Source organism: Polyodon spathula, chromosome 18, assembly GCF_017654505.1.
Source record: "Polyodon spathula isolate WHYD16114869_AA chromosome 18, ASM1765450v1, whole genome shotgun sequence".
Lineage (NCBI taxonomy): Eukaryota > Metazoa > Chordata > Actinopteri > Acipenseriformes > Polyodontidae > Polyodon > Polyodon spathula.
Genome location: NC_054551.1, coordinates 2,188,954 through 2,211,536, shown reverse-complemented (window position 1 = coordinate 2,211,536; position 22,583 = coordinate 2,188,954). Strand labels below are relative to the sequence as shown.

Sequence of the window (22,583 nt, the reverse complement as noted above, 5' to 3'; positions counted from 1 at the left end):
ATTTTGAAATATCACTGTCCTGGTCACAAAAGCCAAGTTTGTGGGGAATAATAGCCATTTTCTATACTTTTGAGGCATAAGCAATTAGGAAATAACACTTACTACCCAGGAACAAAAAAAAAATAATAAATAAATTGTTACACGGTGTTATTTTAAAGCTAGGAGTGGCAAGTTTGTCTAAGCTTTGAGCTTCACGTTTCTGTTTGATTTGCCCTTGTTGTTCAGAGACTTGTCAATTAGCCATTCTCAATGTGCAATACAATGGGAACTTCGATTGTTAGGATAATAAAAACCATTTGTATAATTGTTCAGCGTTTTACAGATAAATACAGATGCATAATGTTAACACTGACTCAGCACTGGGATATATACTTTGCTAATATGTTCTATGATTACCATATCAAGATGCCCATAAATATTGTAATTCTAATAACTCCCGTCAGGAGGGAACGAACGAATGGCAGTTAACCAAAGCATGCTGACATTATGTGCATCCCAGCCGAGTTCGCTTGCATTAGTTTAGCGCCTGCAGAGTGACGAGGAAGCTTATAATGCACCCACCAGGCCACACCTTGACGCTAACTCATAAGTGAAACCACTTCTCTCTGCCAGCACGCTTTTTCACATTTGCTTATTTATTTATGTTTTTTTATTTTTTTTTTTTATCGAGAGTGGTCCCTTTTCCATCAGCGCGCCCTTAGCAAGCTCACATCGTTAGTTTCAATAAATAAAATAAAGACTTCACAGGGGACAATGATTACGTTTGGAACCGCATTATTTCAAAACTTCTTTTTTCCTCACACCCTGTGCACAACAACAGCATGAAATTCTTCCGTGGCACTCCCTGTCGGCAACAGCAGCACAACCAATTTAAGTAAAAACATGTCAAGTTACACTTGACTACACGTAGAACGGCACGCCCATATCGCTTTTTTTGTTTTTGTTTAGTTTTTTTGCAGGACAAGTTATTTGTCCTGTGAGGTTCTGTTATTTTATTATCTAAGGTTTTAGTTCTCTGGTGGTCGTTTTTCTCTAAAATAAAAAGGGACGTTGCGTGCATAGGTGGAACCATCAAAAATGCAAAGAGCATAACCTCCCTCCAGAATTGGAATTAAGCCAAAGAATGATTAAGATTCATAGACAAATGCAGCCGACAGGTAAGCGCCACAGCAGTGTAGTGTTACTGTTCCTCCTTGTGTGGAACTGCAAAAGCTGGTCTGATCACTGCAGTGCGTCAGTTTGTACTGATGGGTTACCATGACGCAAGGGGGGATTCAGAAGACTGTGCACTTCATCAACAGCATTCTGGGGGTCACTGTGCTAACTCTTCCTTACTGCTTCAGACAGGTACGTCCAATGAAACCTGCGGAATAACGTTGCCTTAACATAATCAGTTACATACCGCTTCCATATATAGTGTGACATTTCGAAATCTAACATGAAATACTGTACTACTATTATGGCTTATAGACTTTTGCAATATAATTGTGTAGTTTTATTGATTAGGTGAAAAATAAAATGTTAAATAAAATACATATATGATGTCACAATCTTAAAATTCTAGGTGATGCAACATTTTTGGCCATAGCTGTGTATAATTATGTGGATACATATTATTTTTGTTTCAGTGTGGCATAGTTCTGGGGATCCTGCTGTTAATCTTTTGGTCATGGCTCACATATGAATCCAGTATGATGGTAGTGAACACTGCAATCAAAACCAATAAGAAAACATACTGCGGTCTGGGTGAGATTCTTATAGTCAAGTGATGCTCCTGTGCCATAATGATTTATTAAATAGCAGCCAGATTTAGCATGCACAGTGTGAATTAGATCAATTATCGTGTTAATATTGATTAAAACGCCAGTCCTCAGCACGGAAACAGATGAACAAATTCAGAAATAGCAGACTAGATGATCAAATCAAAGCACTGGAGAGGTTTAAATCATAAAATAATGATATTAGTGACTTGCTGTTTAAAGGAAAGCCCTTGTCTTAAAGGTAAAGTATGTACAAGCCCATACCGGAAATATCAGCTCTGCTGGTGCTTCCTGTAAAATGAGTACAGAGGACTCTATGGAGGAAGGCAGTGTCACTGAAGGCAATTTGCATGTAAAATGTAACGCTGGTATGTAAAATGCTGTAGAATGAATTTAATGTGAGCTGGCCAGCCCAGTTAGTTGTTTGGTGTTTATGACTACAGTTCCCTTACACAAGACAAAACCTGGGACCAGAAATACAACCACCCCATGGAAAAGTCAATTTTAACATACATGCACCACAACTAAAATATTCATAGCATCACACTTTCACTTGCACCAATCAGTATTCATAGTTCATTTTGTGCCCTGTATAAATTACATTATTGATGTTTTTACAGCAATAGCTTCTTCTTAAAGCACCAGTGTCCTCTGTTCAATTCTACAAAATATTAGTCTTTTTTCATATGCCTTTGACTGGATAGATACAAGCTTACAAGCTCCCTCTCCTCCTAAACCCTGCTTGGCATTGTCCCACTCTATGAGGCAAAAAAAATGCCTGCTCTAGTGCACTGATAGTGTCAGGATTATTGCCCACATTGTCAAACAGGTAACACAGCAGTAACGATCCATGATGTGCTACGGGACAGAAAAGCCAGAGCACTTGTTATTTTTTTTTGTTTGTTGTTTTTTTTTTTTTTTTTTTTTAAACTTCCTGCACTGATAATCAGAGCACTGCAGCCACACAGCATGCGTTTGAGCTTTGAACTGTAAAAGCCCTGAACAATTGCTTTGGCATCGTCTACTGGATGCTTTGCATACTTACCTGTGATTTATTCTGGGATCCCTAATATTCTCAAAGAAGGAGGTTATCCTCCAATATATTCTAGCAGACACATTCGTATATTCCAGGATTGAAGATGGTCTGTATTGGAAGAATTGTATTGGACTTTTTAGAATATCAGATTGCTAGCAGTAAGAAATTACATTATTGATTTATTTCTTTTAGCTCAGCTGTCCTTTGGCAAAATTGGGAAATTAACATCTGAAATATGGTAAGAAAAATCTCAGGTGATTCATTATTCTAAATGAGGAATGCATACTAATTGGGGTTCAAGGCAGAGAGCTTTCCTGCTTGATTTTCTTTTGTGCTATTCTAAATTAATAATTGTCTTGTATAAAAAAATCAATTTTTTAAACCGAGAAGCTTTTATTAGAGCTCATCTCTGTACAATAATGAATCAGATTGTGACAATTGGCTCTTGAATAGATGTATACATGTGATTTAAGTAAAATGTTTTTTAAAGAGTTGCTTCAAACAGCAGACCTTACCATGAGACCACATCTGCTAATAATAGCAACGTATTTGCATGCAGAAGCAGCATGCTTATTCTCAGTAATGTCATGCATAAGGGATACAAAGAGCACAGCTTAGAGAATGCAACAATGTTGTCTTGTGTGGTGTGCAGAATATCAGATATGCTTTGTGTCATGTTTCTGGCCCTTGAGAGCCACTCTACTTAAAGTAGACTAATAACAGCTTTGCTGCCCTGTCAACGAACCTCTAAAGGATGATGGGAGCGCCATGTAGTTGGCAGGATGTGAGCGCGAACCAATGAGAATAGACCTGACTGAGACAACTAACTAACAGCTAAAGGCTCTGGGGTCACTAAACAGCCGACCCTTTGACAATTCACGTGTCTCAGCTCCCTTGTATTGCGAATGAATAAAGGTTTCAAAGCCAGCTGATTGTGTGTCATTTAGGAAGTGTTGATGAGGTAACAGATTCCATTCCTGTCTAGGACATTGTTTTCCAACCTCCTAATTGAACAATTAGGTTCAATTAACCACTTAGACCTGGCTGGAACTAAGGTCCTGAGCTGGAATGTATCCATTTTTTTGTCTGTTGTACAATCTGTGTTTGTAGTATCCTTGGATTCATGATGGGAGTCTGCACTGCTTTCCATGTGGTGATGGGAGATCTGGCAGTTCACCTTTTACAAGGGTTAATTGGTGAGGAGGTAGGACACGTCAAGGGTTAATCCAGATCATGATGATTGCAGGTCTACATGACTGTAAACAGGCGAATGTGAATCATTTCATCAGCTATCAGTAGTTGAAGCAAAAGTGATCTTTAAGGTTCAGACTGCAACCTAAATACGCTAAATATAAAACAATATTAAGTGCATTTCCTATGGGTATTTTAATAAGAAGCAATACAATATCGATATCCCCTGACAAATATATGTAAAGCAGAATACTGTAAAATACAGAATGCATGTACTGAGCAAAACGATTCACAGTGGTGATGCACCAATTGTACATAAAAAAAAAAACTAAAAACTTGTGTCTTTTTCTTTCTGCTGTTTGAAAGGTCACCCAGAATCAGCGCATGCTTCTTATTTTTGCCATCTGCTGCCTTGTTGTTCTTCCTCTCAGCCTGACAGCCAGCGATTCGGTCCTCTTGTCAACCACAGCAGTAGTCGGCTTTGCTTGCTTCATGGTTGTGGTAAGTGATTCACCTCCCCTTGGATACCAATTGGAAAAATGTTGATCCACCTGTCCACCGTTGTGCAGCAGCTACATTAGCAAGGTCTGAATTGAAGCACAGTGGTTGCGATATTTACACCAACTACAGCCACACAAGGATCTCCGCAAAACGGTGGAACAAATATATACTGAACTTTGGTGGTTTGCTGCCACCTGTTGGAGAAAAGAGGAAGTGTCTAGTCAGTGAAATTAGTTTCAGGAGCTTTTTCTCATGTATGCTACCTAAGAGGTGGGCTAACCCAAACTTCATCATAAACAACTCCTGGAGTGACCAGAGATCCATGCTCCATGTTTCCCCTCCAGACTTTATGTCACTGCTGTCACAGGCTGCTCTCCAGTGGTCAGGAGGTGCAGGTGAGACTGTGGCTCTCTGATGGGTTGCTGGAGTGCTTGCCTATCTATGGAACTGCCTTCAGCTGCCACCCGTAAGTAATACTAGTGACTGGTTTGCCATTCTGCAAAGGCAATGGATACAGCAATACCTGACTATGTAAGGTTCTTTTAATAATCGATCTGGAGCATTTGTTAGCGATAGCATTTCACATGTACCAACATGTATTGTTTGCCAGGCTTCAAATACTACCCTGGCTTGGAGTGACTGCTCCAGTAGTTTTCTTCTCACCTCTGCTGCCTGTATCACCTTCCTTCCAGACAACTGCTGCCAGGGGTGTGTGTGAAAGGCCTTGACGTTTCAAAGCAACGCACAATGCATGCCATTAAGCATGCATTTGCTGCAACCTTAGTGTTTTACACATTGGTAAGTATTCAGCAGAAAATAAATCTGTGATTTTAAAATACTGGAACAGAAAATATAAATACATTTAAAATAATGTGTATTTTACTATGTACTATGTATGTGCTGATACTAAAAATGTCCCTGGGACAAGAGGACAATCCGCTTCCAGCCAGCTTTTAAAACAATGCCGAATTTAATTGCCATTGATTGGTGCTCAGTTGTAAAGGTGAGGGAATGACAGCTTTTCTTGTTTTGAAATCACGACTCGATTTATTTAATACCTGCCGATAAATACTTCTTAAAGGCAATTAAGAGTATCAGCACCCCCCCCCCCCCCTTCCATAACACGTTTTTCACTTTTCATCGCTCCCCTTGTGCATTACTGTGTATGTTTTTGTATATTAAAAAGCATGTTGTTATTTGCGCAGGTTGGATCATGTGGCTACATGTGCTTTATGGATGCTGTGAAAGGTAATATTCTCTCTAACCTGCCCTCCAGTGCCATGATGGAGGGGGTGCGTGTGGTGCTCTTGGCCTCTGTGGTGATGAGCATTCCCTCGATAATCCAGCCCTGCCGCCAGGCCATTGGCACCCTGCTCTTCGAGGAGCAGGTTAGTAGCATGCAAAGTGATCAGGGCAGGCAGGCCTTGTGACACAAGTGTAACCTGTCAGGTAGGCAAAGGGTGGTATTAATGAGACCTCTCTGGACTGCTGTTAACATAGTTTTTACCAAATTCCTCTGGGATTCAACAACATCAACAAAAAGTGTGCCAGAACAACAGCTTAACATTCTGTCTCTTAATTTCGTTTCTGATTTGTTTGTTTTCTTAAATCATACAATGTAAAGTTCTTTCAGAATGTCAGAATCTACAGCGTTTAGTTAAACTTTAAAAACTTACAATCATTTTTGTGACTGGAGCACATTTGTTTTTTTTGCATGTAGTGTTTTGCATTATTTGCAGCCAGACATTTCCTAGAGAGGCTGTCATGTATGGGCATTTGTTAATACCAGAGCAAGCTTGTCGTTAACAGTTAATAAACCAAAGTACGTTGCAAATGAAAGCGTTTACTTCTCTGTCCAGGTAAACGGCACTTTCTCAGTAAAGGGGGACATGTCTCTCTGCCAGCACATTGCAACCACATCTCTTCTGCTGTTCCTCACAATGACCACAGGGATCCTGGTGCAGGATGGTGGGTCCATGTTTTGTACAGGGTCTAAGATTCTTGCTTGGGTTCATGGCCAGTAACTGTTACTGTAGAACTCCTTCCCTCTGTATCACAGCCAGAAAGAGAGGCGTAAGAATGCATTGTTTTTGTGTTTTCTGTAGTGGAGACCGTGCTGGGAGTTGTGGGCACCACCACTGGAGCGATAATCTGCTACATATTCCCATCTCTAATGCAGTCCAAACTGAGTAAAGAAACAGTCAGTGGAAAGGTAGATCATGCTGCTAGAATATATTTCTAATACACATATTGCACTGTCCATTGGTCACCCACTTGAACGATGATGACGCTGCTACACTTTCCCCCTGTGCTTTGTATATGAAAGCTACAAGCACAAACGTCAACTGATATTATTTGTTTTTCACGTTTAGATTGTCCTAACAGTTGGATTTAGTTTGCTTGTTACTCCAGTCTATGCCAACGTTGCTCGAGTTAGCAAGGAAGAAATCAAACTTGAGCCTATGCGGGAAGTTCCATCACTGTTTGAGCTGAAAGGTATGAAAAAGCCTGTTTTAAACATAACTAAAAACAACCTTCATCTGATTATCGAGACCTGCAGTTGGAACAGTATGACAGCAGGTCGTTTGCATTTTGTTTTTACTGTTTACTATGGAGATACTGTATCTTAGTGATGATGGGATGATGAAATCTACCAAAAACACATTTGTCCATCAAGAGATGAATTAACTTCTTATCAAGGTTGGCTAGCTGTGGTAATTTAGATTAATTAAATAAAACTGGATTTAATTCCAAGTGTATTAGAACAATATGATAATGTATTCATTCTACCAAATTCAATTTCTTTATTAATGTCAGGCATTTTTATTTTTTTAAAAAAAAGTAGGACAGACAGTCACCTGAGATGTATTTATTTATTTCGGTCTACAGTGTATTTTTCATAATATCCGTATTACACCTGCAAAATGATTTGCTCATTAAGTACATTGTAACTATACATAATAACGTTGTAATTATGTGGAAGTACTCTTGTATTTACTATGTAAATACACAGCCATTAGAGATACATAATGTAAAATGTAACTGAAATAACAGTATATATTTAATTCTAACAAAATGGTAGGTCTGTAATTGTACCACCTAATGTTTTTAACGGTTAAACATTCTGTGTGCACTTCAGAATACAGGAACTATTATAGGTACCTGTAGTTTTGCTTTAAAGCAGTTTCTGTGCTTTCTGTAATCTGATTCGCGCGTTCCATCCTATTTCTGATACTGTTGTGCTCCACTCACAGCAGCAACCCAGCCGACCCTGTGGACTGAAACCACCGTGCAAATCCTAATGAACGAACAAGCCCCCAATGCTGCACTGAACGAAGAGAAAGGAACAGAGTACAACACTTCGGACTCTGCTCTTGAAGACGACACCCGTCAGAAACGACCTCGACAAAGGAACCAGAGCGAAATAAACAGGGGTTCTGAAAGTACCTTAAGACGTTCCCCAACCCTTCTGCGTTTTTTATTAAAAACTTCCCAAAACATTTCCAGCTTTACCTGAGAATGTTTTAATAATGATTCAACGAAAGACCAAGTCAAGGCTGTACTGTGCTGTGTTTAATATAGATGTCTCCAGCGATTTTGCAGTGTTTAAAGAGAACACCTTTGATGAACAAGAGGGCTTACTTCCACAGGATGTTCCTTCTGAAACGTTGACACTAATAAATAAAACATGTAAAAATATAGTTTGATTAACAGAAGCTGGCACAACGGTGGCTGCTCCTCCGGCCTGCAGCTGCGCCACTTATTCTGCACTACGCTACAGTATCTTCTATTATTTTTTTTGTAGTAAAATAACCTACAATGCTCATGTCGTTTCAATTACCTTGAGAACCTCGAGGCTCTCCCCAGCAGTTAACTCAGAGTCATGCGATTCCCTGTTTTCAATAAGTGGTGTACATTGATTGTAGTGAATTTGATGCAGAGTTCTACAGACACTGTGCAATTATTATTTATAATAATTATTATTATTATTATTATTATTATTATTATTATTATTATTATTATTATTATTTATTATTATTATTATTATTGCAGATGGTGACCAAATGGGTTGATGTACTGTGTTATTTTCTCAAAACTAAATAAACATGAGCAAGGGACTGAATCTTACTATAGGTTATGTGGTCTACTGTACACAGAATTAAATATAATTAATGATACAATGATACTCCATTCAGAAATACAGCTAGGGTTGCAAGGTTTCTCTTCATATGGTAATTCTGGGGTTAAATTAAACCTTAATGCTTGAGTTTCAACGAGTCGTACAGCAGGTATGTACAGCATATGAATATTGCTCATTCTGTGTGTGTGTATTACTCTTAAATAACAAAGAGATTTTAAAACAAAGACACAAGACACCTTTACAGATATTGCCTGTACAAGCAACGCAAAACCATTTAATTTTATTTAGCAAAAAAAAAAAAAAAAAGAAAGAAAACATGGCAAAAAAAGCTGACAAAACATGACAAAAGCAGCACGTAACAGGACAATCTGCATCCAGCTGGAAACTGGCCTGTGAACACAAACTCTAAACACTGGTTCCTTCTTTAACCAGGAACACATTGTAAAGTAAATACACTTTAGAATGTAACCTACAGGAAGGTATTTCGCAAACGCTGAGGCTGAAGGTCTGTGTTTGCCCTGGAGCTCAAAGCCAGTGCTAAGACTAATCGACTGCCTGTCACTCATTTGCCATTTTGCTACACAAGCCAACCAGCAAAACTCCACCTCAGTAAAGTTACAGTGTAGTTTTTTGTTTTTTCCATGATATAGATTGAAAGTACAGTTTGGCACTGCATGATACAGAAGGAAAATATTCAAAACTGCCCCCCTAAAATAAGAGATATGTGGATTAGATTAATTATTTAATCAATAAAACATAAAGCAGTTCAAATTAACCGTTACTGCTTTACTGTACAACTTCACCTATCTATAGGGTTATGTCATTCCATAAGTAGTGTCAATGACGAGAATACAACTTGTTTTTACCTATAAAAGTGCAGCACAAGAACAAGTTGTAAAGTATAGCAAAAGCGTGTGGAATCACAGTGAGGTAGGGGGCATTGTTAAAACAGAGTTTAATGCACAGTATAAGCATTGAATGCAAGCTTGCTAGTGCAAATCTACAGTGCAAATCTGCCATGTTAGACTGTACTGGGGTGCAAGCAGAGACGAGGGCATAAATCATCTTCAGGGCATGACAAATTCCAGCTTGGGGACCCCGAATGACTCTTCGATTAGTGAAATGGGTTACAGGAATGCCTTTGTTATGCACAGATTTATAAATCTCAGTCCAGTCTCTCTGGAAAGCGCTCTGATGAGGTTAACACCCTATTTAACTCCAGGCAAGATCCGGTTGAGCTCAATGTAATTACACTAATTCTTTTAGAATGCAGAATTTTATATAAATTGGTAAGCCCACCCGGTCACACTTTACTGTAATGAACCTTGCAGAATGAATCTGTTTAACCTAGTACTGATGTTATTAAGGTTTGGCGAGTATTCAAAACAGCTGTCCTTGAGTGGTATTAAAAAGACCAGCAGCACTCTTACTTCCAAATTTTACAAAGAAACGTGGACACTGTCTTTTCAGCCCGCACAATCCAGACGTTATAACATCGCAAGGAAAGTTTATGACAGGCATGGAGACTGACACAATGTGCTAGTGTATTTGAAAGGGGAATAAAACACCACGAACAAGGATGGCGGCTCAGTTTCTAAATGCCGCACCACAAGATCTTTACTTTCACGGGATGTTAAAATTGCTGCTGGTTTCAAAATATCTCATCCACTGCCAGCCAGCCTTGAAAGGCATGCTGCACAGCACTGTACAGTATCCAATCTGAATAGTGCAGTAACTGGTAAAAGTCTGACTGGATTAATGATGACTCACACAATCATTGTGTAAAGTGTAGAGGCAGACTTGGGTACCAGGATACATGGGTACTGGTGTATTGTAAGTACCCAAACCCGACCTGGTCTTTCATTTTTTATCGTCTTCAGTTTAAAATGCATTTCTTTCATAGTTTCAATAGTTTCCGTTGCTGAAGAAAGCAGGGAAATGTATAACAAATATTTGGAGGTCTGGTATTGTTTGTGTCTTTTTAATGCCCTCCATTTAGCTCTGTGTTTCACAACATGTACCAGTTCCCAATTTTTTTTTTTTTTTCCCCTTGCAAACTGCATGCAAAATGGGTATGATCATTTTCACTGTGTCTCAGATAGGGAAAACCACAATATTCAATTCACATTGGCATGAGGGTGTTTGAGGATTTATTTTTGCCCATTTGCTTTAACTCAGGAGGTCTGCTGTAGATTTGGAGTCTCCAGAAACAAAATGGTTGCTGCTGGTGCAAACAGTTCATTTTCTATTTGGCTGATCAGCTTTCAATCTGATCTTCTGTTGCTTATTCCTAGAGCACACTGCTAGCTTTCGCAGTTCTTGAATTACCCACACAAAACCTCTGACTAGGATCCAAAACCTAAAATCAAAACAGCAAAGCAGCATGACGCACCATTGTAGTGGTAATGTCACTACGCACACACACACACACACTACACATGACTTCCTGGCTTCCAGCAGCATGAAATGGAGAATGACATCACCACGTACTATAACAACAAGGCCAGGCAATGGGAGCACAGCAAAGCACAAGCAGAACTAAATTTGTCTCTTTTTTTTTTTTTTCCATTGGTTTCAAACCAGCCAAATGCCAGCTGGTCAGAGTAGTTCTGAACCAACCTTCTGTGGGGAGTTGGGTTTAATATTATCTACACTAGCCTTTGTACTTCTCAGTCCTAGTAACAGACTGCGGTCGCCCTCAATGTTAACGTAATGACTGATGTTATCAGGGTAGGGATGTTCTGTACACTCAGTATCCTGAGGTGAAAGAGCCATTGATGGTTTCAGTGTGGAAGCAGCTGCCGTTCGCAGTGCTGGTGAGGCTGTAGGCAGCATAAGCAATGGCAGATCCCAGCATCAGACCAGTCATGTAGGAGACCGTCATGGTGTTGCCTGCAGAGCGAAAGAGATTAAAGGCGATAATAACACAGAAACAAAGCCAAGTGGACAGCTGCAGCTCCATTATGTGCCAATTTAATTGCATTTTGCATTCAATAAGATGAGCGAACACAGTACTGTGTTTACTGGGGACAAAAACCTCATCTTTGAAGAGACAATCCAGTAAGAAAATAAAAAAAACCCTTGCTTCACGTTGGCTCTTTATTGAATCAATTCATATTTTCCCCCCAAAGACTTTTTTTTTTTAAACTAAAAAGTCATTTGCTTTAGATCTTTAATAAAAAAAAGGTTTTACCCCAGTTAAAAGGTAATCGTACTAACTGTATTAAAAACACGACACAGAGGGCTCGAATTCGGAAACTTGAAACGTAGAAACCTGATTTTGTGAGGACTGAGTTTTCCTTGTATGTGGTAATATTAAAACGTGTGTCAATACAAACTGGCCCTGGAGGTAAACACCAGCAGAAGTTAAGATTATTAAAACAGAGTCCCTATGTAGTTATCTTTGTGTATATTGTTTTTTCCCCTGACTCATTTTCATTAGGTTAAGTTAATTATTATAGCACTATAAAAGAAACTCATTCATTTTCCTGTTATGAGAAAAAATATCGTCAAAGACTTCACTGATTTTGTAACTCACTTGAACCTTTCTGTACAACTAAATGACATTGTATTTGATCTTATTGACTGAGGAGTAATATCCACGATTAAATAACCAACTAACTTTATTCTGCCCGTCAGCTTGCGTACATACAGCAAAAGCCTCAACTCTAAGAACCCTGAATTCTGAACTAGGAACAGCAAGTCAATAACATTCTTTTAATCTTTTAATGTGAAAGTTTTTACCAGAACTAGTCAACCGCTCCCCCCAGTGGTGGAGGTATAAAATGAAATTCAATAAATCGAGATTCCCTGCCCAGGTACTGCAAGACCTACCTGCCAGCTCTCGCTGCTCTGGGCTGACCTTCCCAGCTGCCAGTATCATAGGCACACTCCCAAAGTATCCATTGCTGATGCCCATGAGGAGAGAGAAGATGCAGGGCCAGGCCGGGTGGCTGAGGGCTGGCTTCCCGTTGGGGTACACACACATGATGAAGAGGGGGATGAAGACCACTCGTACACAGGAGCACAGGAGCAGACGGGTCCCATTCCAGTCGTAGGGCAAAGCTGCCAGGATCTGCAACCAGAGAAAAGGGGAGGTCAACGAGGACAGTCGGAACCAGAATGGGTTCACCAGTAGTACAGAAACTAGATTAATAGCGAAGGAACTAAACCCTGACAGTGTTCACGTGATTATAATACACGTCCTCCTTTAACATTCACATACTTATACAGAAACTACAAATACGCTCAAGAAACTCAAGTGCCCGGTTAGTGATATGGGTTTCATGGTTATATAGATCACTATTCAGAAGGAAATGGGGTTTTGCGCCCCATTGTTGGGATTGACTGACCTTGCCGACAAAGTCCGACATGTTGAAAATGGCCATGATCAGGATGGGCAGCCACTCCCCCAGAGTGTCATTCCGGATCTCGGATTCAAGGCCAGGAAACAGGCAGAGTGTGATGAAGTAGGTCACCCCTATGGAGAGCATGTAGGCCCAAATAACACGGGCCACAATGTAACGGTGCAGGACCATGTCTGAAAGAAAGAGGTCCAAGTTAACGCTAAGCATCAACTTTGAAGGCGGACAAGCTTCAATTTTATTTACTACTACTAAACAATGCATTTTAAATTTACAGTTAGTAGCTAGCATACGTATTTACAACATGTGTATATATAACATGCAACAGAAGTGCTGACGTCTGTCAAAAATTGTGCATAATAGCCTGGAATCATCTATCTTATACAGTACATATGGCAATATCTGTGTATCCCACCTCAGACATTGCTCTAGTTAAGTTGGGTTATCTTGCTATTGTTTTTATATAGCTCTGACATTATCTCAGAAACTGTTGCTGTCAGAACACTTGGGCTGACACTAAGGTTGCCTGAACTAAATGGTCTACTGTAGTCTACTGTGGTCTACTGTGGGCCCCTTAAGGCTTCGAATGTAATTTCGCTCACCCCTGAAACTAGGCCAGCTCCTCTTTATTTTCGGCCTGGGAACATCGAATCTCACGTACGAGCCGGTGCCGGACAGATCCACCTCCTTTCCGACATCGGTGGGCGAGATTCCTACCGGACCGTTCTCCTTGGGAAAATGACAGAGTGGCTAAAGCGCTCTAATTCTACCGACGGTCCGATGAATTCAGGCAAAATATCCTGTTGGCTTTGCTTGCTTTTGTAGAACTGAAAGAGCAGTCATATTGCTTTTGTAAGATTCACACCATGCATGGGACAGCTCAAAGACAGATCTGTGAGATAGCTGGATTCTGGAACCACCTTGTCAGAGCTTGCTGGCCAAGTTCATGTCACAGGACCTCAACTGTATTGGGATCAGTCAATAGGGTAGTGGAGGTGTGTGCAGGTGTGTGGAGGTGTGTAAACCTATGCAATAATAACAAATCTATTGTATCTAAAACACACACACACACACACACATATGGTGTACACGTTACAAATGCATTTCTGAAGACTGCAAATATTGTGACATGTTTAAAACTGAATAATTGTGCTTTCAACTGAAGTTTAAGTACAGATGGCACCTGTAGTGGTCATCAGGGAGCAATCTGACCTGAATCTCTCCACTGCGGCTGCTGGATTGTGCTTTTAATATCTCTTTTGGCTGGACCTCATTTCATGAAAGTTGCAGGCTTTTCTACCAAATTGAAAAAGTAAAAATCGAGAAGGACATCTGCAGAGCCAGCTAAGTGCCAAAGCTGCCTCATGCACTGCTGCGATTGGGGATGCAAGACAGAAGAGAATAGATATGCGCTGTACGAGTGATGGGAGATAAGGGAGAGAGGCGAGGAAAGCCTGCAGATAACCTCAGAGCCAAAGACACTATCGGAACTCCAGAACTCCTGCTCCATTAAGTAATCATTTTAGGGGCAGCAGAAGCTAACACCTAACATGCCTCCTGGCAGGAATACCTTCCCAAGTGATAAACGATTACTTCTGTGGGTTTTCATTTATTTTTTTCCAATGCATTGTTACAGGATGGTTCATTGGCATGCTGCATCACGTTTCTAATGTGCCCTTTTAAAGCACAAGGCACGCCAAATACATTTTAATACTAGCCAGTCAAAGCAAAGATTTCAGACATAAATATACATGCTAAGGTTAATACTGACAAAATACAGAATATCCAGAATAAATCCATGTCAAATCCGAGAAGCTGCATGCGTTTTTATATTTCGTAGTCGGCCTATAAGAGTTTTATACACCACAGAAAGAAAAAAAACTTACAAATCTTACTTCCTCTGTAATGATGTCATGGTGGACTCGGTAGCCTGTCCCTGGGTCTGTGTGACCCCTGACTTCTGCAATCCCTTGTTTAGAGCGACTGGTGTAGTAGTCCACGAAATGGGTCCTCCTCACCAGCAGGTGGAGTATGAAGCACAAGAGCTCGATAGCGATTGAGATGCAGAAGAAGGTCATGGTGTTTATCTTCTCATCGGAGATCAGCAGCTTCGTGAAGATGCGGCTCAGGGATATAATCACCCCAGCAGTGCCTGAGTCCAACAGTGAAGTCAAAATCAGATCGGAGAGCAATGCATTCGGTTTGTACTACAGACTGTGGCAGAAATATCACATCGGAGATCAATTCATTGGGTTTGTACTACAGACTGTGGCAGAAATATGCTACCAAACAACACACCTCAGATCGCAAGAAAACATATAGGCATGATCATCTGATCATTGCATTATAACAAAGAACTGTTTAATTGATGAATAAATCAAACGATTTGAATAGGACTGACATAGAAATGGACGTGAATCTAAGAAATAGTAGAGATAGATAACTTTTACTAGGCCATTACGGGCCAACTATTTGTTCATTATTTTAAAGGTTTGTCCAGTGTCAGATATAGAAATTCAAATATTATATCATCCTGAATATGATTTTGCCCACATCTGCAGGAAGGCGTCAGTACATGTCATCACAATCTATCAAACCTTGCATGCATGTGTCTTGAACAGTAGGCACAGAGCTGAAATTCCACGCTTCAAGTCATGAAGCTCCATTAGCAGCTTTTATAACACCTCTTCAGTGTGAGGGCCTGTTCTCTGCTATTACTATCACAGCCTGCCGGAAACTTCAAACACGTTTTATCTGGGTTTCCAAAAAGCTCTTGCATTGAGACTCTCTCAAATTATAGTAACGTGTATGTTTCCCTTTTGCCCACATCAACTCCACTCTTTACACCTGCCTCTCCAAAGCTCCTATTTCAAGGATGCCCCATTCCTGATATGCTTTTCACAGTTTTCTTGAACATGCACATCTCAGTAATTCTCTCGTTTTGTATAATTATCTGCACACTTGCTTCCATCTGAACCCATGTTTATTAAACAAGTATCGTACTCACTCTCGCCAGTCATCACGCCTTGTGTGTAACGCTTGGGCAGCATCCCTGTGTAGCCATAGAAACTGGACTGCTGAACTGTGAGGGTGGAATTCAGAGAAGACAGCATTATGAACCTTTTGAAAGCACCTTTAGGGCACAGAAACACCTGTCCTATTCAACTGAAAAGTAAATATAATCTGAAAGCTGGATCTTTTCATTAAGATTTATCTACACATGCGTCTTGTTTTGTTCAGGAATGCTCCCAATCCAACTTGCTTAGATACAGCGTCTTTGCAATATCTTAAAATTGGTCAGAGGTTCTCAAGCTTTGTAGACCTTTTCATTAAAAATAGTTTGGAATATGGACCCCGCAAATTTAAAAAGGTATAAATACATAAGTAAACTCATGCCCCCAGGACCCCAGTTTGAGAACCACTGAAATTGGTAATAGCCTATACATCCATTCCCAGTTACAAGCTGTTGGTTTCTCTTCCTGTGCTGAAGTGATACAAGTCTGCTGTCTTCAGGTATTTCTAAAGTTTTACCTGTGCATCCAAAGGCCACCACCCCCACCGCCACCAGGTTAATTGCGTAGGCCTGCTTCACCGTGAACTTCTCCAACCAAACGTCAAAGAAACTTACAAACAGGAGTGGCCCGACGGCAAAGAGATAACCTGAAAGCGAGAGACAGAACAGAAAGAAACAGTGCCATAAAGCAAGGCGTTTGTTACATTTTGGTAGCTACCTTTCTTCCTTTTTTTCAGGCACATAAGTTTGATTTATTGCTCCTTCCCAGTAAAGCAATTCAAAATGCTGCTGTGACTCCAGCTTTTACTCAGACAGTGTAGGCTGCTTCACAGCTGTCAGTGGTGTTCTGCCAAATGAAGCTTAATTACAATAAACACTCATTTTAAATTGAGCAGCGTTCGTGAACTGGCTTTGGGGAAAAGAGCAGCTTTAGCATTGCTGCTGTACAAAAGGCCACGTTTGATAAACTACTGCATCAAGGATGAAAAAGGAAAGGGATCCAAGATAAAAGATTTCAGTGTCTCCCTCTGCTTCTCATGAAGCAGGCAAAGAAGGGAACTAACAATATTCACTTGATGAAAGGGAATCACAAATAGTGCCACTAAAAGGCACTAGCATTCTTATTAAGCTTTCTTATTAAGCTTTCATCAGAGGGAGGCTTTCTGGTTTTGCAGACGCACAATAATTCTTGAAGGAGTCGCTCGAACACCACATGCTTTTGTGTGAGAGGTTGTTGCTACCTCCTGCTTCAAGGTCAGTTCATTGTTTGTACAGTTAGGCAATTTTACAGCTATATTGGCACAGAACAGAATTCAACCTGAATGTTGCAACCTTTCAATATATCTTTGACAAGCCTGTACATGAAAACATGGTTAGGCATTTTTAAATGATTTTCTTGTGACTGGATGCTTCTGTCCTGTAACTGTCTCACGTTACACTGCTTTCTTACCTACAGTTATTCTGGTGTGCAGGCTTAGCATCTCCACCAAGACATTGTTCAGTATCACAGCCACCAGGGCCACCAGGATATAAGTGAGACTCATATCAAATACGATAGAAGTTCCTGTAAAAACAATAATAATGTGTTTAATCTAGACTGAAACTAACCATACAAACTAGCACGCCTTCTCTGTTTCACTACTCTATCATTTGTACTGTACTGTACATTAGGTGACCAAATAGTTCATGGTATGGTTATATATATGGTTATATAAATTACATTTCTTGATTTTGATAAGGTACCTTTCATGACAGTCATCCCAAAACACTCTAATAAATGAACAACAGCAAGCAGAGAAAACGAGAGTACAATGCATGTATAAATAATGAATTAGCACCGAGAGAATTTTAACCAAAGAGAAAAGAGACAAAGCTGCCTTTCATTCTACTGGTGCTGTTTACAATCAACACAGGACAGGAGGAAGCGTTACTCTGTGGGGTCCATTGCAGTACCTTGGAATTTATGATGCAAGTAGTCTACGTCAGTAATAAAGCTATTATATGGGAGCAGGAACCCCACCCCGGCGAGAAGCATTGCAAAGTAGATCCCGTGGTACCTGTCCTCCGGCTCAGGGTCTTCAAACGCTGCAGAAAAAATACACTGAATTAACAAGAGCATGCTTCAGCAGTCATTTACAACAATGCATTAGTACACCTTAAAACATCACAGGGTAAGTAGGTGAGCAGGTTAATTTGTGAGGGTTGTAGGTGAGCAGGTTGATTTCTGAGGAAGTAGGTGAGCAGGTTGATGTCCTGTGAAGATTTTGGTATGCATTCCATCTCTAAAATATATCACAATTAATACAATAATGTAAACCTGTATCCCTGTAACTCTATTCTAAGATGCCACTGTGGAGAACTTTCGGGATCTTTTATATCACATTGTGCTCTTTTCAAAGTGATGTGTTCTCCATTAGCAACACGTCTTGGACAGGCCAGACAAAGCATGGTTTAAAAAATAATAATAAAAATACAAGCTCAATTTGGGAAAATCAAGGGGAATCGCAAAACTGCGGTCGCATAGCAACAATAACAACATTTGATATTTGGTTGCAGAGACAACTCAACTCTATTTACATACTGAATCCAAATCTAAGAAATGTAAACTAATACTAAATCTACTGTCACAGAAGTTTTAGAAAAACACAAACAGTTGCAAAAGCCAAATTAAAACAGGGTGAAATGTACACAAATACAATGCTACACACGTCTGGGCAGCTGCACAGGCCTCACAAGTCACACAATACAAGCAAACTCACTCATGCACAATTAAAACGTACACAGGCCTAAACAGATTCAGAGGCCTGCATGCAGAGAAGTCTTGAAGCTGGTTCTGAAACGTTTCTAAGGGTCATCCTTTACAAGGCCCTAGCTGTGTTACCGGGTTCGGTGAAGGTGAGGACCCCCTTGTCAGTGATGTCTTTAGCCATGCTGTCCTCCTCCTCCAGCTGGTAGCTCTCGAAGCTGAAACTCATCACCACGTTTTCATCTGGAGTCAAGGCAGGCGTGCCCCTCTTCCGTCTCTCAGCTCCCACAGAGCCCATCCTCGCACCCCTGTGTCTCTCCACGACTTCTGTGCTCTAAACCCAAACAGACAGCAGAGTGAGGGAGTGCTTTTCTGGGCAACGGCTAAAGCATCTGCACAAATGTTACCGCTACTCTGTGCATGCTGCAAATCCAGTCTGTTTAGCACATACTGAAAGCGTCTTAATTCTCATCACCCAGATGCAGTCATTGAGTACAGAAGAGCTTTCCGGGCTTACCAAGCATTTTAAATTCCTTCCAAAGTATTTAAATTACAGTCGGCCAACCAATCAGTCTCCCTTCTTGTGATAAACTATTTTAGACTAATCACAAGCTCCCAGATTAAAGAGCCGATTTGTTTATTTCTGCTGGGTTGGTATCTTTAAATTGGGCACCTTTCAACAATCTGAAAAAATGGTGCAGATTACAGTTTTGGAGTAAATAGGTTTGAGAAACCAGCCCTGAAAGAGAGATGCTATTGTGCAGTCCAGTCTGCTTTAAAGTGGTGGACGCTGTTATAAAAGGTCCCTCGTTGTCTGCTGACTGTAAGTAACTGATCTTAAAGCATGTCAAAAAAAATGGTATACTGTGAATCTGCAGTAAAGCGAAGGGAACAGAGTTGAAACAGGATCTTGATGAATCCTATGTCAAGCAAGGTAATTGACCTCCATGTTAAAAGCATTTTAAAATCAGCCTCGACTCTGTTTGCCTTTATGAATTTCAAACACGGTCGCATCAGTTACATCGCAATAGGCAATAAGTAACACCCTATTATCTGTGCTTATAGATTGCAACAACAGCTTCACTGCCTTCAAGCCTAAATCTTCGTTCGTCAATCATTTCAGGAGGAAAGCACAGATTTTATATAATGTCTAACACGTTGAAAGTGAGTTCTGACTGGCAGTATCTAAAATGCACTTTTCTGCATAAATCAATTTTGTGACCTTGGAACGCAAATCCCTACTCTGATGCCACTAGCAGGGACACCCACTGTCATGTTAAGCAGTGTGAGTGAATGGTAGTGTGCAGATACTTGCGATACTGTGCAATGATACGCGACACGATGCATACTAAACTCAGAGTTGTCATTTCTGCGAGATGACCCTTTTACACCCCAACCTTTCCGTGTAGTCTTATTTCATATTGCACAGGAACGGCGTACAATACAAACTGGGCAAGCCGCTTTAAGCAGGAGCGGTAGTAATATATTTCTCAATGATAAACAAGGCAAGATTTTCGGCATACAGCCACCAGCTGAAGGATATGATATATAACCACTGTTCTATATAAGCACTGTTCTAAGAAAGACACATGCTTAATGTACAGTATTTGCAGCCTCTAACGTAGTTCCTGAAGCCCTGGCACCTCTCCATAGTTAGCAATGCTGGCTGTCCATCACACTTCAATCTCTGGAATAATTACAATACTGGACGCAATAATAGAACCGCTGCAATTAAACTGCTAATACGGCTACTGTAGGACCACCATGGGTAACATAGATTTAATAAAGGCGTTATTAATATTAATAATTTATGTTTTCACGTATCTCTTGGTCTATTGCAATAAATGAAAAAAAAAACAGTCTATCGTGACTAACTCGGACAAGGCTTTTAGGTAATGATTAAAATGTAATTTACGTCTCATCGGTCATTTACACTTTCATTTGAAGGTCATATTCGTTTCCATTGCATTATACTGTAGTTTTTCGTCCTAAATGCGTTGGAAATTTATAACAACCTGTCAACACGCTCCAGAACACAAATTCTGATTGCTAACGTCTGTTCAAAATGTGTTTGGTCCCACGAAATAACGCCATATTAGCAGTTCCAAAAATCTGTTGCTGTTCACATTTTTCAAAATCCACCTTCAAACGGCATACCTTTACAACACTATACTAGATGTGTGTGTGTGTGTGTGTGTGTGTGTGTGTGTGTGTGTGTGTGTGTGTGTGTGTGTGTGTGTGTGTGTATTACTGCTAAAAATCGACATTCCTGTCAGTATTAAGTACTTAACTAACTCAACCAGCGGTGGTTGGGTCTGTTTTAATGTACGTTGTGTTTGCATTCTCGTTATGAACACTAGGTGGCGTAAATCTCCTTAAATTAAGTGCAGTATTTCTGGACTGCGAACAGAACTCTGCAATTTCGAGTAATTAAAATACAATAATGCTGAAAACAAAACTAATGACAATCCACACTATACATTACATTATACACATGCGAGTTTGACGGATAATAAAATGAATATATAACGAATCTTCTAATTCATTCCTATAATTAACTTATTTTACAACTGCAGTTCTGCGACCAATTAATATTCATTTTATAGCCCAAACATTTTTTGTTTTTAAAAAAGGAGCTGCTAAAATATAAATAAACAAACAGCCATAAAATATACATTAATGCTCGGCGTGCAATGTTTCGCGCTGCGTTATTGAAAACTGAAACAAATACTGTAATCTATAAAATTCGCATTTACAAAACCCTAAACAGAAAACAACATTGACCGCTTTCGTATTTGCATAGTGATTTTTCTTTTATTTTGCACTTTTTTAAAAGCTCTGCTACAGTACACAGTACAGAACGGCATCGGTTTCTAAAAGCTTTGTTATGTCTGAAAACGCACAACAGGTTATCTCTCCTTACCTCCGTTTGCAGAAAGCTTTATATCCCTGGGTTTGTTACGATTTCATTCCCCTTAAAAGAAAATCACACTGTGTATCAGATGTGCCATCTTTAAGGATGAGATCCATGCGTCAGAAAGGTCCTCGGTTGCTACGTTAATTTCAGTCGAGCTGCTGTAGATCAAGATGGGAAAATCACAGCGAGAAGAGCGGTTCAGCGCTGCCTGGCTCTATCCCTCCCACTGGACAGAGCCTCCAGCTCGCTGTCTCTGAAAGACTATAGAACTCCAAGCCAGCACCCTGCCAGCGGCGGCTAATGGCACCCGTGCAAAAATAAAGACAATAAAATTGCATTTAGGAGCATTTGACGTGGCCTAGCCCAGCATGCTTTCCACCACCAGATCATATGCAACATGTATATAGATTTGCATATATAATAATTAGATGGGGTGCTTGTGGAGCAACATTACTGCAAAACAAGTAGAATCCATGCCATGTATTCTGTAATACGTTTAAGCTCCCTGTTTGCAAGTCACTTTGAATTACAGTAAAACTAGGCCTGTATAGCCAGTTGACAGTGCTGTGGCAGGTGTTTTTTTCAGAGGTTGTGTCTGATCTGGGTCTGTGTGCAATATCCAGCCACATCCAGCCTCCCCTGTGCTTGTCAAGTTGCATTAGGAGGCATTCAGAATTGTGGTGCAGTCTGTCTACACTGCAGTGAAGATAGGGACCATGAATCCTGTGGGAAGTCCAGAGATATCAGTGCAGATTTTGACTTACTTTGTGTCAAACAGAATGCTTGCATTTGAGCAATCAGAGGCAAGTCTATGTATGGATTTGTTTAATAAATAGCTTTGAAAAAGCCTTTGGGTGCCTTGCTTTTGCTCTGTTAAACGTGGCCAATTCACCAGAAGAGTGAAATTCTCTCGA

At 40.2% G+C, this 22,583-nt stretch overlaps 2 protein-coding genes across 7 annotated transcripts; one reads left to right on the top strand and one right to left on the bottom strand.

Moving 5' to 3' along the window:
* Positions 1 to 532: 532 nt before the first annotated feature.
* Positions 533 to 8,765, top strand: LOC121331238 (putative sodium-coupled neutral amino acid transporter 10). 3 transcript variants are annotated; one of them, XM_041278497.1, is made up of 12 exons: positions 533 to 1,347; positions 1,629 to 1,746; positions 2,989 to 3,034; positions 3,907 to 4,000; positions 4,354 to 4,488; positions 4,833 to 4,954; positions 5,181 to 5,286; positions 5,694 to 5,876; positions 6,348 to 6,456; positions 6,594 to 6,700; positions 6,861 to 6,984; positions 7,746 to 8,765. In XM_041278497.1, exons 1-12 carry the CDS (start codon positions 1,258 to 1,260, stop codon positions 8,003 to 8,005), a joined length of 1,494 nt encoding a protein of 497 aa, XP_041134431.1. In that variant the 5' UTR covers positions 533 to 1,257; the 3' UTR covers positions 8,006 to 8,765. The 3 variants fall into 3 exon arrangements, with proteins under 3 accessions (XP_041134431.1, XP_041134432.1, XP_041134430.1); XM_041278496.1 differs by having other exon boundaries at positions 985 to 1,347; positions 7,743 to 8,765; XM_041278498.1 differs by lacking the exon at positions 6,348 to 6,456 and having other exon boundaries at positions 983 to 1,347; positions 5,765 to 5,876; positions 7,743 to 8,765.
* A 1,274-nt stretch (positions 8,766 to 10,039) lies between these two features.
* Positions 10,040 to 22,364, bottom strand: LOC121331237 (equilibrative nucleoside transporter 4-like). 4 transcript variants are annotated; one of them, XM_041278492.1, is made up of 11 exons: positions 21,676 to 22,364; positions 18,888 to 19,086; positions 17,960 to 18,091; positions 17,457 to 17,570; positions 16,525 to 16,653; positions 16,001 to 16,075; positions 14,880 to 15,145; positions 13,596 to 13,722; positions 12,982 to 13,169; positions 12,464 to 12,704; positions 10,040 to 11,521 (listed from the first exon to the last, which is right to left on the bottom strand). In XM_041278492.1, exons 2-11 carry the CDS (start codon positions 19,048 to 19,050, stop codon positions 11,379 to 11,381), a joined length of 1,578 nt encoding a protein of 525 aa, XP_041134426.1. In that variant the 5' UTR covers positions 19,051 to 19,086; positions 21,676 to 22,364; the 3' UTR covers positions 10,040 to 11,378. The 4 variants fall into 4 exon arrangements, with proteins under 4 accessions (XP_041134426.1, XP_041134427.1, XP_041134428.1 ...); XM_041278493.1 differs by having other exon boundaries at positions 13,596 to 13,719; XM_041278494.1 differs by having other exon boundaries at positions 14,889 to 15,145.
* Between the last annotated feature and the right edge of the window lie 219 nt (positions 22,365 to 22,583).

Excerpts from the sequence above, each read along its gene's own strand:
- LOC121331238 (XM_041278496.1), top strand. The coding sequence starts at position 1,258 with ATGACGCAAGGGGGGATTCAGAAGACTGTGCACTTCATCAACAGCATT. Across the intron at positions 6,701-6,860 it reads AAGAAACAGTCAGTGGAAAG|ATTGTCCTAACAGTTGGATT; the intron begins GTAGATCATGCT and ends TTTCACGTTTAG. Across the intron at positions 6,985-7,742 it reads ATCACTGTTTGAGCTGAAAG|CAGCAACCCAGCCGACCCTG; the intron begins GTATGAAAAAGC and ends CTCCACTCACAG.
- LOC121331237 (XM_041278492.1), bottom strand. The coding sequence starts at position 19,050 with ATGGGCTCTGTGGGAGCTGAGAGACGGAAGAGGGGCACGCCTGCCTTG. Across the intron at positions 15,146-16,000 it reads AGGCGTGATGACTGGCGAGA|GCACTGCTGGGGTGATTATA; the intron begins GTGAGTACGATA and ends TGTTGGACTCAG. Across the intron at positions 13,170-13,595 it reads GAGCTGGCCTAGTTTCAGGG|ACATGGTCCTGCACCGTTAC; the intron begins GTGAGCGAAATT and ends TCTTTCTTTCAG.